The sequence below is a fragment of the Sardina pilchardus genome, chromosome 5, assembly GCF_963854185.1.
Source record: "Sardina pilchardus chromosome 5, fSarPil1.1, whole genome shotgun sequence".
Lineage (NCBI taxonomy): Eukaryota > Metazoa > Chordata > Actinopteri > Clupeiformes > Clupeidae > Sardina > Sardina pilchardus.
Window position 1 is genome coordinate 28915985 of NC_084998.1, and position 18802 is coordinate 28934786.

At 40.5% G+C, this 18802-nt stretch overlaps 1 protein-coding gene across 1 annotated transcript; it reads left to right on the forward strand.

Moving 5' to 3' along the window:
- Positions 1–5387: 5387 nt before the first annotated feature.
- On the forward strand, positions 5388–6248 carry LOC134080887 (odorant receptor 131-2-like). Its single transcript, XM_062537500.1, has one exon. The coding sequence runs from the start codon at positions 5388–5390 to the stop codon at positions 6246–6248; it is 861 nt and encodes a 286-aa protein (XP_062393484.1).
- The last annotated feature ends 12554 nt before the right edge of the window (positions 6249–18802 follow it).

Consider the following 18802-nt stretch of genomic DNA (forward strand, 5'->3'; position numbering starts at 1 on the left):
AGCCTAACTATGCATCGAACATGACCCCACACACCTGATGCTCAAAGTGCTCAAGGCTGACAATCAGACCTCTGTATATGGGAGATAGTGGGAGCTGCTATTGTTTTGCATTTCATCCTTAAAATGGGCCGCTTTGAGGGGTTTTCATCAATTCTTCATTTGTGAGCAGTGCATGCAAAACCTGCAGTCTTTGAGCAGATGATGCTTTCACCCATCGATAAAATCCTTCTTGACATTTCATTTTTCAGGTTTATTACATAAATTGATCCCGTTTTCACTTTAGAAGTGCTCATTTTCTGCCATACTTTTCACTATGTTTAACAAGTGTCAAAACAAGCTACCAAAATTCCTTGCATGAACATGTGCAGATGGAATTTAATATTCCAAAATGGGCATTTTCCTACTAATGTGTGTTCATGCCACAATATTCCGGTTAAAAGTAGCATATGCTAAGGGGTTTTGGTTTTTAGTATTCAGAATATGAGTTTAATCGGGTTATGGCAGCTGGAATAAGGGATTACATGACTCATGCGCTATCAGAATATGGAAACGTGGAATCAATGGAAACGTAATCAATGAAGGTCCATTATGTCACCCAGCTCGTCTTAGGCCTCAGGGCAAACTGCTCCACTCAGAGGTTCATTTAATTCAAAAAAATGTTGCAGATACTGAATTAGGGATTTTCATCAGTTGTCAGTGATAATCATCAAAATGAAAAGAAATCTAAAAAAATATAACAGTCTGAGTGTAATGAATGAATAATTTCCTGTGTATTAGCCACAATGTGTAAGCCGCTGGACAGCGTTTTATGCAAGTTAACACTAGAAGCGCCAAGCGCCGGTCATTTGACCGCTGACGCGTATTCCTAGAAGCGCCGTGTGGGTTTGACCTAGATATACCTAGAACTGCCGGGCTGCGGTCATTTGACCGCAGCGATTACAAAAAAAAAAAAATCTTTTCACTCGATTAAATTCCAGGACCCTACGTTCACGACTTTTCCTAAATACGCCTGTTTAGTCACCCAGAATTTTTACATGATCGAAAGCACACCGGTACAAGCTAGTTTAGAGCTATTTTGCGCTCATTATGTGACAACACTATGTTGTCTCGCGTTCGGCCATGTTTGTCCAGGCTGCTATTCTCTTTTCTCACAGCAGATGTCGCAAGGGTTTCCTGACAGTCGGGCATGAGAATAATATTTTACCATAAAACATATAGTTTATATATGTGCGATATGTATTATACATGTGATTTATTTTAATAACTATTTTTCATTGACATGGCATAGTCTATGGAGGCGATTTACAGTGGTAAAATGCGAGTTTGTTTTGAAAACGTTGCGACGTTCTATTAGGCAGGCCTACATGTGTAAACAATATTTTCAGCTGAAATTCGTCCATCGTAGCCTATTTATGTACGTAGGGCGCGTATGCCTACGTACATTCATAGTTGTATATCTTATCTTCTATTTGTATGGAGTGAGATAGCTGTCAATATATTCGTGTCATAGATTTGATGCACGTTCGTATTTGTCTGTAGTCGTGCATACAATAAATATGTGTGAGTTCTCAAATGAGTCCAGTCGTGCATAAAATATATTGTGTGTATTTTATCCATCAGAATACGGATGGGAAAAAAATACGAATTCAAAAATTACAAGTAGGCCTACGAAATCAAACTTTACAGGTAGGCTTTCATTTCTGAGTAGGCTACGACTTCGCACAAGTGACTGAACTGTCAAAATACATCGCCACACAACCACTCCCATTGTCGTTGGTGGATGTAAAGAGCAACACCAACACGGCCCTTTTTTATACTCCAGATTTTGCTGAGAGCATGACTGAGACATTACTTGTTTGCTGGACTGACTGAGTTTCGTCGCAGGTACAAGGAATCAGCAAGTGGCGCAGCGTTATCTTCCCCGCCTACGACGCTGAAGGCCCGGGTTCGCCTCCTGACAATAGTCTAATATTATAGCTCAGTGACTGAATTCATTGACCGTTTTTGAACGTCGACGTACAATTATTTTTTGTTAATGTTTTTTAATAACAAGCTCTCTGAAATTTGTTTACCATTAACGAAAAATAATTTCGCCAGCCAATAATTTTCTAAGCCAAAGTCGCCATCTGACAAACTTTGGCTAAGCCAGTTAGACTTTGCATCTAAAAATAATTATATCAGAGACACACGCGAAAAATAAACGCGAGCCTATAAACGATTCCCACTGGATACACCATATCAGTATTGTGCTCGTTGCTACGATAGGCTACACAGGACTCAGTTGCATGTTCTGTAGACATGAAGTGGCAACTAAAGCCATTATCAGCCATGAAGCCAGCCGTTATTCTCAAAGCAAATGGCTTCGGGGTCTTTAGGCTAGGCTACATAACACAGTGTCCATTGCAAACAGCCTATTTGAAACCGATCATTCCCCCTCCCCCATACACGTCTAACCAGTTCACTGGGGGGGGTGGGGGTCGTTTCGCTACGTGTGGATAAGATCTTAGGCTACAGACATCACTGTGGCATTGACAAATGCCTCCCCACCCCCACTCTGCCTCCTGCATGGCTGTAAGCTGGCTGTTTGTTGTTTACATGCAACTGGTGGAAGAATGCGCAATCATGTTTCATCGTATATGCGCGTTTTAGAATGTTCGAATTCGCCAGCATGCGTGTAGGCTAGTTGTGTGAATAGAAAAGAATAGAATACTTTATTGATGCCTTGCTCAAAAGTACTTCTGCCATAACCTACATAGGTCGGGAATCGAACCAGCAACTCTTGGGCTCCGAGGCTGAAGCTCTAACCAGTGGGCTACGTCTCTGGCCCTTAGCATCGTGGATGTGTGTCTCAATTCAAAATCACGAATTCACAATAGGCATATAGCTGTTTTTCAGCAGACATCGAAACATAGCCTACACATTCGCAAAACGGAGAATATCTTTTTCACTCATCATTTTTAATTAGCCTAGGCCTACTTCTCGCGCATATGCCTGCTCAGCATTTCTGCTCTCTCTATCTCCCTCCCTCCGAGGTAGCTAGACCCTAGATGCTTCTCCCTAAATGAATGAACATGGTCTTAGAAAGTAGCCGCGGTAGCCTGTAAAATGCGGCATGAAATCCTGGCTACTGTGTAATTGAAACCAGACTAGGTTAGGCTCTTTGTTCGGTCCGATCATTTTCCGCGGCGCGAACATAGACCTATTAAATGAATAGAAGTGAATTTGGGGAGTGAATTAGAACTAGCCATCCATTCATTTTAGAGCTTAGATTATCTGCCCAAACCCGAACTGCGGGTTACGGATCTCGAGATCCAACAACACCGGTGTTGGGTCGACATTTTTCATCCTTCCCCTCCCGTCGGGTCAGGCTCCTAATCACAGAACGCGTATGCCTCCGTTTTAAAATAGCCAACATTTCTAAGTAGGCTAGCATACAAAATGTAAAAACGAAATATAAAAAATGAAATACTATGAAAGTTGAAAGTCAAGTTTGCTCAATCTTTGTTCAAGAACTCCTCCAGAGTTTTTACCTCAAACAACACAAATCAACACAAATAAATGGACAGATAACTCAAACGTGCTGTAGACCTATGTCATAATGAAACAACCACAGACAACACAGTCTGACAAATGTATTCAAACGATTTGATTCGTGCACGAAGCGCCATCTAGCTGTCATTATGTGTAAGTAACAGCCTCCCAGTCTAAGGACTCAGCGGTCTTTTGACCGCCTCGCCGCGCTTTAAGTAGTTCACAACAGCACGGCGCTTCTAGTAGGTCGTCAAAGCGGTCAAATGACCGGGGCGCGGCGCTTCTAGGTATAAGTGGGTCAGAGGGGCGCGGCGCTTCTAGTGTTAAAGGAAACAAAACCACATTATTACTGTAGCCTACCATATTAACTGCCCCTGTGTATAAAGCTCACAGCTGAAGAAATTTAGCAAAATCAATGCATAAGCCGCAGCTAATCCATGGGAAATTACGGTAATGTACAAGTTTCACTTTTTGAATAGAATTACATAAATCAACTTTTTGATGATATTCTAATTATATAACCAGTAGCCTACCTGTATACCACAGGCATGCTGGATACCAAATACTTATATACAGTATGAAGAAAGTTAAGACCTAAAAATACAAAAAGAGAGAACTCCATGGTGCTTCAACATGGACACTTTTTTAAAGATCTGTTTGTGTCCAGATTGTTTGGAGAGTGGAATTGGCACATTAGAATGTTAAAAGTGGTGCCAACTCCAGTAATCCTACACGGCAAGCAATACTAATCAAAGAGACCTGCTTGTGTTTGCCCCACACATAGTTGTAAATGTTATCAAAAATGTTAAACATGGAGTCTGTTGATCATCCAATCAAAAAAATTGCTTTTGTAAAAAGAGTTGGAGTGAAACTAAATAGGAAAACTGGGCCCAGGCTGAATGAGATAAGAGGATAAATAGTTAAATAGCAATGTTGCGTTCATGTCAGGCAAAGCGATAACATACCCTTTTGGGACTTATTGAGTGTTTTTGTTTGTCTATGTGAAGCGTTTGTTCATCTGTTTGTTTCCTGTCTTACGCTGGTGAATCATGCTGCTCCGTATGGCATTTAGGATTTTGTTAATCAATTACTGTATTTATGTCTGTTTGTCTTGATGTCTGCTTGTGCATTGCTTTGGATTTGCACTTTGTGATTCAAAAATGTGCTTTATTGTTTTTAGTATCTTGATGGAATTCCTATTGAAAACTATTTGCACATTACAAAACTATAATGGCTATGTCATTAATTTCTGACGTTTTTTTGTGAAGTGAAATCCATGCAATACAATGTGTTATATAAAATCTGAAAATTAAACTTGGTGGGTGGGAGGTGGGATAATGGGCGTGTTGAGGGTGAAATCAGTGTGAATCCTCTATAAAAAAGGGCAGAGGTAACACTGCTGTGAATTGTCTGTCTATCTTTGCACAGCAGACAGTTCCACACACCTCTCTAGATCACATGGGAAACCTGTAGATATATGGAACTTCAATGTCATGGTGTTTTGGGGCATACAGTATATGAGATATAACTGCACATGTATTCCATTTCATAGGTTTTGATGTTGTTGTATTATTGTGATGTTCATTGAGGTGAAATCCTCTGTGGAAGAATAAGCTTTCTGTATTTGTAAAGAGTACCACTGTTGAGAAGACAAACCTCTGTGGAGGATCAAGCTCTTCGTATTTGGATAGCGTATCGCTTTCACTCAGATGCTGAACAACAGTGCCTGTGCATATTTGTTTTTGTTATCTGTGTGACTACTGTAGGTTATGGCTCTCACAAACAACTCAACAAAGGAGGTGTTTCAGCAAGTGTCGATCGCTCGATTACTATCTAAATATACTGTGGCGGTGCTGATGTCTTTAGTTTTTATCTACATCAACACTGTTATGTTTGTCACGCTGTTGAGCAAGCCTGTTTTGAGAGAGACCTCTCGCTACATCCTCTTTGCTCACATGCTCTTTAATGACTCCATTCAGCTGCTCCTCTCAACAATAATCGTATTAATCTCATTCTGTTGCAGGCCTGTTAAAGCCGTTTGCTCCGTTTTAATCTTAGTCACCGACTCTACCTCTAGAATCGCACCACTTAACCTGGCCGTGATGTCACTGGAGCGCTACGTTGCCATTTGCTTTCCTCTGCGTCACGGTGAATTTGCCACCGTTAAGAAAACCTACGTGGCCATTGCTGCTCTTTGGGTCTTTGGGCTGCTGAACCCTGTCATTGACTCACTTTACACTTCTGTGACTGACCCTATATTCTTCACTGGGCAGGTGTTATGTGGTGCTGATTTCATGTTCACTGCTGCACCATGGCAGAAGTTGCTCTACCAGTGTCTCAATGGCCTGTACTATGTGGCTGCAATACTTGCCATCATCTACAGCTATGTTTGTGTCATGATTGTGGCTCGGTCTGTCTCCAGTGATGAGAATTCTGCTAGGAAGGCGCACAGGACTCTTCTGCTGCACCTGATTCAGCTGCTGCTCAGCCTGAACACACTGCTCTTTGGCAACATCATTGGCTTCCTGGCACAGGCTCTGAGCTACGACGTTTTTGTTGACGTGCGCTACAGCACCTTCCTTCTGTTTGTCCTCTTTCCCAGATGTCTGAGTCCCCTCATCTACGGCCTCAGAGATGAGACGCTTCGCCACTTCTTTATGCACTTCTTCAAATGTGGCCGGTCTAGAGCCAAGCCCAGAGTTCACTCACTACATTGATTTCTCTGCATCAAGGTCTGTAGCTCTGTTGGTTGCGTGCACTGCTTCAGCTGGCGTGTGTATGAATGTATGTGAGCGTTATCTTATTGGCATTTATATTCGCCCCATAGTAATGACCTATATTAAATGTTTAAAAATTGATATTGTTTCATACGCTCAAATCATAAATTATAGCATTGTCCGGTTAGATTTACTATTTTGACACGTTCTTTAGAATGCCGAAATAGAGGTGACACTTGTACCTTATATAAATAACATACTTACTTATATTATGATAAATGTTATGAATGTCTTGCCTATTATGACTACCCCTGTAATAACTGATGTATTTAAGTTACTGTGGATGAGAGGGTCAGCTAAATGAATAATAAAAACTCAATCATGACAAAATACCAGTGGAGGTCTATGTAGAGTTTTGTATGGAATGATAGAATGTGAACTTAATATCGAATGATGAAGTTATTTGGCAACACTTCATGGTAAGGATACCGTAATTTCCTGACTATTAGCCGCGGCTCATTCATTGATTTTGCTAAATTTCTTCAGCTATGAGGTTAATACAGGGGGGCAGTTAATATGGTTTTGTTTCTTTTAGCTTGCATTAACACTCTCCTGCGGCTTATACACAAGAAGGTTTCTAACAAGAATGTGTACATATCGGTCATGATGACTTAATCGTTTTTTTGTAGTGTACTTTCATTCCCAAGAAAAAATGGTGAAACAGAAGTAATAGGGAGATTAAAAAAAACTGCAACTTATTATTATTGTTGTTTATTTGTATTTGAGTTGGGAAGTGTAGCCTGTTAATCTATTTCCTGTCATTCGTGATTAGACTCACTGAAAAGGTATGTTTACTTTGGGTAGTGCTTGGGTTCATCTAATCGTTTGCTGGGAAGCTGGATTTCAATTCTATCTTGAATAACTTTGCTGAGCTAGGCTAAATACCCAGAGGAGTGAGTTTGTAATGGGTGAGTAGCCTACAGGTTTCACTGTCAGTTGTTGGAACACTGTAGCCTGGGTCTTCCCATGCTTCCTTGCACGCAATTTCATTCACGCTGCTAAGGCAGTCTGGAAACTACCGCCCTAATTTTTGCCTCAGATAGGGGACCAACCACAGAACAGAAGGGGGAGCAAGACGATGGTGAGCTATGCACAGATGCATTTGATAGACATCTGTGGCGCCCAATGAGCAGATCTGGGGCCGGTTTCCCGAAGCCCTCTTAACGCTACGTAGTTCGTAACCTCTATCTTAAGCTCTACCTTAAGTACCTCACGCATTTCCCGAAACCTTCTTTGCTACGAATGTCTTTCGCACGTCGTTCGTTGGTAAGAGTGGTCTGGAGCACTCTCAGACCTCTCTTAGCTGCAACTAAGCAATGTTTCGACTCGCGACGCTAGTCGCCGCCACTGTACCCTACAGCAATTTCCGTTACGCATGCAACTCATATGATACAAAATCACTATTTTGGTTCGCCAGTGATTTTATGTAAGTATGCTAATTTAGAAAATAGTTTCTGGAAATGTTTTCATGCAAATATGAAACGTGCACGCATTTGAAAATAGTTAAAAGCGCTTTTTTCTTTGCTTCCCCCCCACCGTCCTACAATGTTTAGGCCTAATGTGCGGGCTTGCTGTCATGTTTAATGTTAACCAAAGGCACACAATACTGGATGAGGATGTTGGTCAATCAGCTGTGATTAAAAAAAAGTCTACATAGCCTATTTCAACTAGAAAAGCACAAACCTCCCCCAAGCAAACACATGTAGCCTACGCCTCCTGCATCCAGACGGTGATACGAATCACTCACAAAATTAAATAGTTTCTTCCTTGGGTCATTTCAAATCTTCCCTGGAAATTTAATCGAAATCCATCTTTAACTTTTAGAGTTAGCCTATCTTGCAAACAAACGGACAAACAAACAAACAAACACTAGAAAAGCACTCAGAGAGCGGACCTCTGCTTTCAAATATGAAGCGTTCGAATCTTTTTATCCATGCGGGAAACAAACTAACACACCAACAAACAAACCCAGATGAAAACATAACCTACTTACCTACGTAGATCATTTAATTTCTAGACTACGTTTTTTATCATTGTGTGCTAATAAGTTCATCCACGTTGAAGTTGCGTGAATGTTGTGGGGGCGATAGGCTATTATAAGCAATGGTTTTGGTGCAAAGAACGCTTTCATAAGTCTGTCAAGCCTCCGCGTGAAATAAAAAATCGATTTCTGAGCAATCGATGTCACCTAATTCAGCACCTTCATGGTGGACAGTGCCTTATACGTCGGACGTAAGGAGCTTTTCGTAAGAAGACTCCTAAGTGATAATTCGGGAACCACGACTAGAAAGGTAAACAACTTTGGTAAGTTATACCTTTGGAGTCTTCGTAGCTCGCTAAGAGTGAACGTTATCGGGAAACCGGCCCCTGGGCATTTTTCAAAATACAAGACCATGCCAGGCTAGGAACACTGTGCCATGTCGTAGGCTAACGTTGTTGCAACAGGTGTTTCAATATTGAAATTCCTCTTGTCTTAAGGGGTAATCCTTGTCTTACGAACAAATGCAGGTGTATAGTAGGGTTACACTTAATGGAACCCCAATTGTTATGTTATTGAAAAACAACAACCAGTTGTGGGCTAGCATTGTTCTAACCTAAGGTGTTTCAACGTTGAAATTCTTCTTGGGGAATCCTTGTCTTACAAAAAATATGCAGGTGTACAGTAGGGTAGGGTTACACTTAAAGGAACCGTATGTAGGATTTTGGCCAAAACGAGTACTGCAATTACTTTCAAAATACTGTAGAGCGGTGAATCGCCTCCCCCTCCCCTCTGTGTCACGGTTGCCAGCTAGCTGCAGCAGGAACGTAGGCTGCTAGCTTTCAATGGCAAGTGCCGTTTTCCTCAGCATAATGACAGAGAAACGAACTCTGATAATGCATTGCTAATGTTAGCAATGACTACTAGCTGCTTTTATTTCCCAAACAATTCCTTAGCCTACCTTTTCAATTCAATGACCCACCTCCTCCATATGGCCAACATAACGTTTGCACGAACATGCATAATTTGTTCAACTGTCATGAATAGGCTATTTAAAATGTCCATTTACAGTAGCCTACAAGTAAGTTAGCCAAACTGATGAATCTTTACCTGTCCAGGAGCAAATTAACAACACTGACGTCTCTCTTCAAATTCTTCTCCGTTTTCAGCCGTCTCAATCTCCTAAGTCCTTGTTTTATTTAGACGTATTTCGGATTCATAACAAAGGTCTTTTAGGTTCCATAACGTTAGACATTTTTTATCCAACACGTTTGTAGCTGCAACTGTCTATGGTGGTAACTAGCATAGCTGGCAACCCGGATGGCAAAATACTACTGAGTTCGTGATTCGTAGATAAGTGTAGGGTGGCGCATCAAACCAAAAAACAACATAACAACATCAACATCAGTTGAGGGCTGCAACTTCACTTTTAAATGACAATATCTTGGCCGTACTACTGTTGTCAGTGATATAAGTATTTGAAATTAGCATGATTTCTAAATGTCTAGTGACATATCGGGGCCATTTTATGATTGATTGAAATAAATTTCCTACATACGGCTCCTTTAATGAAACCCCAATTGTTCCGTTATTGAAAAACGCTTCTAGTTGCAAAAAAACAGTCATGGGTTTACGTTGTAATAATTGTTTCAACGTTGCAATTCAACCTTCAATGCTGTCAACGTTGAAACAACATGTGCATACTAGCTGTGAAGGCACTTAACCCCAAGTTGCTCTGGGGACAATACAGTCCCTTGTATAATATGTAAGTCACTTTGGGTATCTGCTAAATGTAATGTAATAAGTCCATTCACAAAGTGTTCAATGGATAAGATAGCAAAATGGTATACTGTAGTTTTAAGATCACAAACAATCACAAACTACCGCAACTAACCACAAGCAATCCCTTAAGTTTCCCTTTATTTTCATAATTTGTCCATAGCCTACCAGAAAGTCAACCGGATTGTTTGACTAAATATACAACATTTGATTTACTTCAACTCTCCATGTGTGCTTCTTCTGGATTGTGTGCCATTAACGTCACGTGGCAAGTCGTTTTTGGAAATGCCACTTCAGGCTTGATCAGCTGCCCGACAGATCATGTCGTAGGTACTGTTCCAGCGGATGGGGCAGTTGTTGATGAGCTGGACTGATTTGAGACCATGGAGCTTCTGTTTGTCCTCCAGGAGGAAGCTGTAGGAGAGTGCTTGAAATGCTGAGCGGCAGTCTTCAGGCGACTATCTGGGCTCTGCAAGCCTTTTTCACACTGCCAGGTTAATTGTGTGAGCTATGCAAGGGATGTCTGTGATGCCCCAAGTGCCTGTTTACAGCATTGACTCTTGCTCTACGTGGTACTATCATAAAATACTGCTGACGCACGTGGAAACATTTTCTGCTGTGTGAGCCGTTTGAAGCTCAGAAGTGTCCAGAACAACATTGCGCATTTCCCGGTCCTCGTCGATGAAATTGATGTTGACCATAACATAGGACTCAGTAGCCAAAGAACTCCATCCATCAGTGGTCAGTGCAAGTTTTTCTCCACGCAGCATTTCCCCTATGCCACCTTGTTCTGTCGTACAATTTTACTATTCGTAGTCCACTGGTCCTGTAGCCGGGGATCTTGAATCTTGGCTCTAGCTCGTGGACGAAAGCTTGGAATCCACTGCCATATACAGTATCATGTTAATAGGCCTCATAACTGCACAAACAAACCATGACATAAAATCTGTTGCATGTGTAACACTCCCACTAAGCATACTATTTAATGTGTGGCAACCCATTTATGGGATTACATGGGATGCACCAGGCAGGATATGTCTAGGGTTTTTCTCACATAGGGTGTCAAAAAGGCCTGGGATAGCTTACAGAAATGGCTATTATAAAATGTTGTATTATTAAACCTCCCTTGAATATTTATAAACAGTGTGAGCCCCCACTTTGAGTTAACCTCAAAGAATTATCTCTGAATACTGAAAGGCAAACATTACATAATTACCATTAGTTTATTAACTGAATTGTAGATTATACCTTTATGTAAAAACTGTATCATGGTTTCACTCCAAAACAACACATTAATAGTTTTACCTGTAAATGCTAGCATACTGCCCTAAAAGCTAAATGAGCACAGTCAAGAGAACAGCCACAGACAGATATTATATTAAATGCCAATGATGACATTTATTTGACTAAACACTTATATAACTGTCACTGTAATCCCACACATGACATAAAGGTAAAAAGAAAAACACCCGGGTGTAAACACATTCACAGACAGTCTGGGGTACCCATTCGTTAGCGCGCGTGTTAGAGCTCGTAACGAACGAAAGGTTGCCCTACTCACGTAGCCGTTGATGGTGGACAGTATGCCAGGTAGCGCCAGTAGATGGAAAGGCTAGCACTAGCCTACCCAAATCGCCACCTCCTCACAAACACCTTCAAACGAATGCACCGGTCTGGACGATATCCCGCCCCGTCGTCTTTCCGTTCAATCCGGTCTACTTTACTGGAGTCAGATCCACATTAAAATCCACTCGCGATGGTGTGCGATCCAGGTAGTAGCAGTGTAAAACGTTAGCAGCTAGCTAGCGGAGAAGCTGAATGTTCATAGCTAACGTTAGCTGCTACTTAACTCCCAGGTAAAATAAAACCCTATCCACTTTAAAAGAGGAATACGTCCAAAAACACCTTCAAAGTAACTTTTTAGTCAAACGGAGACCTATGCACAATATCTACACAGTCATTAGTATCCAAAACACAGACGCTTTCTGTTATCTACTCACAGTGTTGGGAAAGTTCACTTTCTACATGAACTCGTTCAGTTCATAGTTCATAATTCCAAATTAGCTCCAAAAAATGAACTAGTTCAGATAATTTTTTCAATATGTTGCGAGCTATACTCTTTTGAAATTGTTGCCACAGCCAGCAATTATTTCATTATAGCCATTTTCAGTCAGGTTTTACGCACATTCTAATATAATTGCTTGCCGCATTTCTGACGGTAACGGACATTCAGACATGAAGCATGCAAAATGTATACGGCCTCCTGTTGTTCACATCTAATGTAGAATTTCCAATATTGGGCTTTGGTTCGCTGGGAAATGCGGCCTCGCTGTCAGTAGAGTTTTTACACCGGGGGAGGAGTGTTCCTTGCTGCAGCGTGAGAGATGGAACTGTTCAGTGACATAGGGCGCTTTAAAAGGCTACACGTAATACTTACCTTGATCATCAAGTGCGATTTTTTCCGCGATTGCATTCACATAGCAGCTGTTGCAACATTACGGAAACATAGGTCGGCAGCAGGAAAAGTTTTGGTAGGCTACGGAAATATGAATTCAGACAGGCATAGAATCTGGCATAGACAAAGAAGCACACGCAACGGTTGGGCAACACTTTAGTGCTATTAACGTTTTTTTTCCTGAACCTTATTGAACGAAATTAAAAAAGAGTGAACGTAACGTTCACATACACCAGAATGAATGCGTTCACAAAATCGTTCATCAGGCAGAAATACAGTTTGTTCAGTTCAAGTTCACCAAAATTATGAACGAGTTCATGAACTTTCGTTCAATGAACGCGTTCAGGCACAACACTGTCTACTCATTGTTATGTTCAGGCCTACTATACCACAAGAATGCTGGATAACAACGTATGGCGACACAAAGAGAGTTATGAACTATAAAGAAAGAGAGGACAAATGTGGGATGCTTCGACATGTAATTATTATAATTATAGGCTACTTATATAATTACTGTTGATCATCCAATCAAGTGATTTACTTTTGTTAAAAGAGTTGGAGTGAAACTATCTAAAAAATGGGCCCAGGCTGAAGGAGATAAGAGGATTAGTATAATTTACTGTAGGCCTAAGTTGTTTGCATGGTTTTCAAGTGTTAGTGATACATTTAAAATCAAAAGACTGAACTGATGAACTCGGGTCTTTATGCAAGCTTTATGCAAGCTCTAATTAGTAGCCTATATGGTAGCCTGCATGTGAAAGGTGATAGCTCAGATTCTAGCCCTGTGGACTGACTTTAATCTGAGGTTTTAAGTGTCTTCATGGAATTCTTATTGAACAATATTTGCCCATTACAAAACTATAATGGCGGTATCAGGAATAATACAACAGCCTGTTATTTAAAATGATCTGAAAACAAAAGTCGGTGGGAGTGGGAGGGGTAATAGGTGTGTTGAGGGTAAAATGAGCTGTGCTGTGTATATATGGACAGACCAAACACCAGATCATACAGGAAACATGTAGATATGCCTACGGTACTTTAATGCAATGGTAATTTGTGGCATGTACTGTAAGCAATATTCCTGCATATGTTTTCTGTTTGATATGTTTTGACACTGTTGTATTATTGTAAGACCTGCTGTGGTGAACTCCTCTGTGAAGGTGTAAGCTTTCTGCATTTGTACATAGTATCACTTTTGAGCCGACAAACCTCTGTGAAGGATTACGTTTTCTGTATTTGTATAGCTTTCACTCAGATGCTGAATAGCGGTGCTTTGCCTGTGTATAATTGTGTTTCTTATAGCCTATATGTGCAACTAGGTTATGGCTCTCACAAACAACTCCACAAAGGTGTTTCAGCAAGCGTCGATCGCTCGGTCAGTGTCCAAATTTACTGTGATGGTGCTGATGTCTTTCGTCTTCATCTACATCAACACTGTTATGTTTGTCACGCTGTTGAGCAAGCCTGTTTTGAGAGAGACCTCTCGCTACATCCTCTTTGCTCACATGCTCTTTAATGATTCCATTCAGCTGCTCTTCTCAACAGTAATTGGATTAATCTCATTCTGTTGCAGGCCTGCTAAAGCCGTTTGCTCCGTTTTAATCTTAGTCACCGACTCTACCTCTAGAATCGCACCACTTAACCTGGCCGTGATGTCACTGGAGCGCTACGTTGCCATTTGCTTTCCTCTGCGTCACGGTGAATTTGCCACCGTTAAGAAAACCTATGTGGCCATTGCTACTCTTTGGTTCTTTGGGCTGCTGAACCCTGTGATTGACTCACTTTACACTTCTGTGACTGACCCTATGTTCTTCACTGGGCAGGTGTTATGTGGTACTGATAATATGTTTGTTACTGCACCATGGCAGGAGTTGCTCTACCAGGGTCTCAATGGCCTGTACTATGTGGTTGCAATACTTGCCATCATCTACAGCTATGTTTGCGTCATGATTGTGGCTCGGTCTGTCTCTAGTGATGAGAATTCTGCTAGGAAGGCGCACAGGACTCTTCTGCTGCACCTGATTCAGCTGCTGCTCAGCCTGAACACACTGCTCTTTGGCAACATCATTGGCTTCCTGGCACAGGTCCTCACCTATGAGGTATATTTTGACGTGCGCTACAGCACCTTCCTTCTGGTTGTTCTGGTGCCCAGATGTCTGAGTCCCCTCATCTATGGCCTCAGAGATGAGACACTTCGCCACTTCTTTATGCACTTCTTCAAATGTGGCCTGTCTAGAGCCAAGACCAAAGTTCACTCACTACATTGATTTCTCTGCATCAAGGTCTGTAGCTCTGTTGGTTGTGCTTCAGCTGGTGTGTGTATGCGTGTATGTGAGTGCTACCTGATTGGAATGTATATTTACCCCACAGTAGCCACCTACGTTAAATTGTTAAATTAAATTGTTTCATACACTGAAATCATAAAGTATAAATTTTTCCGGTTGGATTTACTAATTTAAAAACATTCTTTAGAATGACACATAGATATGACACTTGTGCCCATATAGTCATAAATTAGGTACTTGCTTTTAGCATTATCAATGTCTTGCATATTGACTGGCCCAGTAACTGATGTTTTTAAGTTGCTCTGGGTGAGAGGGTCAGCTAAATTCATAAATATTAAAAACTCAATTCTGAAAAACTCCTCAACACATGTCTGTGTAGAGTTTTGTGGTGTGTATTGCACCTAACGGTTACCACATGACCTATCATATTTGTTTCCCTAACAAATCCCAATTACAAGTGCAACTCTTGTTAAAGTTAACCCCCAGACTGCTGCATGAAAATACATCAAATAAGCCATGGAGACAGTACTTTTCGTTGATAAAGCACTACAGCGCTGGCAACAATATACACCACAGCCCAACATTGCAGACAGTGGATAAGCTAAGGGCTGTGAGCCAAACACTTCCCAAATAGCAAATTTTTAAAACCAGAAATATTGTTCAAGACAGCACCAAACCTCATCAGTAGCTTGCTCAGGGTCCCTACACATAAAACGAAGCACCACCAACGTAGTTAGTGAACCAGGAGTTTACTGTATTGCAGAAATCTGTTAAGAAGACATATCAACTGATCCCCCATAGCTTCTCTCAAAGGACAGCGTAATCAAATGATCCAAAGCCCCCCTAATATATATATGTATACAGTATAATGTCCACACATACATTATTCTCTGTTGAATTGCTAATGGATATTGAATTTCAGCACGTTTCTACATGGTATCCAACTTTGGGCTGCTATTCTAATGGCAGCCCAAAATAATGAACTTGGTTTTCATATCAAAGAATCAAAGGTTGATCATGGCATGGCAGATCATCTGTGATTTTGAATAGATGTCTCCCATCATGCCTCAGGTGACATGAATGCAACAGTCATGAGACATAAAGTATTTTTCCTTGACATACTGTAAAGGTTGACATACATCACATCATGCTTTCCTAGATATGGGTAGCCTATGCTGTCTTGAAAACAATATAGCCTAGCATAATAGATGGTCCGTTTTACACACTACATTTTTGTTTGTCATACAATTATTAAATATGTCTTTCAAACAGTATAATCCCACACCAAATCGGCAAAACCATACACTAATTCTCATTTCTCAATTTCCTAAAACACATTTTGCAGAACACCACACACAATGTTCAACCTAAAACACAAAACTGAACAGGAAGTACTGTAACTTGATTAACTGGAAATACATTACTTTCTGTCTTCAGCTTTTTCAAAACTCCATGTACAGTATCTGGTAGTCATTGCATTTAGCTTAGCTTTTTTCTTGTGGGCTGTGAAATACTGTGAATTATTTAGGAAAAAAAAAATTGGTTTCAATATTGCTTACATGTTACAGTAACTGTGTATTTAAACTTTTCTCTATAGATGACTTTCACTCTTGTATAAGCATAGAACTCAATGAAAGACAGAAGAGTGGCAAAAGTGTTTATAATGTGAGGCAAACGCTTGCTTCAGAGATGTATTTAGGACATTTTGAATACTGTGGGTCATTTTGCTGGACATTTGAAAAAAAATGCATTTTGTGTGAGCAAGTCTAAGTTTTGTTTGTGGAGCTTTAAAGAAAATAGACAAAGAGTTTGAAAATGTGTGTAAACAGTTGTAAAAACTGAAATAGTAACATTACACTAAAAATAGCCTAGGCCTCAAATACAGAATAGTAATACATTACAGTATATGTGGTATTTTACACACTAGCAAGATTGACCAACAATATCAGTCCCCACAGACTGTTCCTATAATTAGCAATGTAATCAGCAATATTGTGAGAGTGAAAACTAATGGAATGGTGTCTCTGTTGAATTGAAGCCCTATTAAGATGTAATGAAAATGTTTTGGCATGCTCTATACTGCCCTATTACTGTATGTCTTTATTCAAATGTGACATTATAAGGAACTGATGATTGCAAAGGTGTATGACTGATGGCTGTTTCATTTCACAGACAGGCCAATTGTTTGATCTAACCTCAGGGTGTCCAGTATGTGTGGCATGCACAAGTAAACTGAAATGGACTTTCAGATGTCTGCTATGTCACCTCATGATTTCTAAGAGAGTGCACTTATATTCTTCAATCACGTTCTGTCTCCCCCTGGCGGTGAAATATACATAAAAATGTTGAGTTAGATTGTACTGCCCCAACTTAGGTGAAAATCAGGAGACAGTGAACAGCAAAAGACAAACCAGCCAGCAGAGGGCAGAAGAAGACAACAAACCACAACCACACAACCACTCCAGTTCCATTTCTGCTTATGCAGGACCCAAGGTAAGATGAGAGAGTGCCCATGAGAGGTCCAGTTGAGGGTGACACATGACATCACACTGATTTTGAATGAAACCCAGTGAAGGGTAAATCTGAAATGGGCACAAAATAAAGAACACATTTTGAAACAAACTATAGGGAGAAAGACCTACAGTACCTCTGTGTTCAGGACAAACTTACTTAAAATGTTGACCTACCCCCTGCTCTAAGATGTACAGTACACATGACAGAAATTGTCCATGTAGATTTAAGGCATTTGGAGTGACAGGTGTCAATCAAGATCTGGACGTCTATGACATCGTAAAAAAGACAGATCTGGTTGTGTCTGTACTGAAACTCTGAACCTGGACCAGGACTTTTGGGTGAAAATACAGCCTTCCCCAAAGATCTATCATATTGTTGGTGTGGGAATCAAGTACACTGCAAAAACTGATATCCAATCAAGTGTTATTAATGGTATGTTTTTTTTTTTTTTTTTTAATCTGTTTTAAGTAAAACATCACCTACCTAGCGCTTTCTTAAAACTTTTTGACTTAATTCAATACGAGTTTCCTTTATTATAAGACGTCTTGTCAAGACAAATGTTTAACACAACGGCAGCCAAATTGTTTTTTTTATAGTGTGTCTTAAAATAAGTCAGACGGTGTTTAAATGAAGTCAAATGAACTTACAACAAAGCACTAGACAAGTGTCTTTATACGTATATGTGTATACAGTATACACTGTGTGTATATACAGTATACTGTATGTATGTATGTATGTACTGTATGTATGTATGTATGTATGTATATATGTACTGTATACAGTACATACATATACACATTCATACATACATACATTTATATTTTAGAATAAGATTAATAACACTTTTTTCAGTGCATATGCACTCCGTTTCTACATTCCTGCAGTTATGACGGATGTAATGTGTTGCACTGTAGTGTGATGGGCTAATGCGCTCCTCTGTTTCCAATTGCAGAGTCTAACCTGAGGTCTCTGGTGGACAGATAAGCGTGGGTAACAAATATGTCTGACCTTCACTGAGATATAACTCTCTCCCTCACCCCCAATTCACCCACATACAGACTTGTAAACAAACATCCAGGGGTCACAGAGGGATTAGCTATTTAGAGGATATTATTAAATTTTCTAAACAATCTGTGTATAAACATTATGCAGATGATCTGATGACATTCAGAGTGTGAGAGCTCATCTCGTCTCCCATCGTCCTCTCTCTGAAGGCAGCATCAGGTGCACAGCTCACTTTCCACCCACACACACTTACCCACACAAACTTACCCACCACTCACACAAACTTACCCACTACCCACACAAACTTACCCACCACTCACACAAACTTACCCACCACTCACACAAACATAGCCACTACCCACACAAACATACCCACCACTCACACAAACTTACCCACTACTCACACAAACATAGCCACCACTCACACAAACTTACCCACTACCCACACAAACTTACCCAAACTTACCCACTACCCACA

Bases quoted from the DNA above. Each gene is read 5' to 3' on its own strand.
- LOC134080887 (XM_062537500.1), top strand. From the start codon at position 5,388: ATGTCTTTAGTTTTTATCTACATCAACACTGTTATGTTTGTCACGCTG.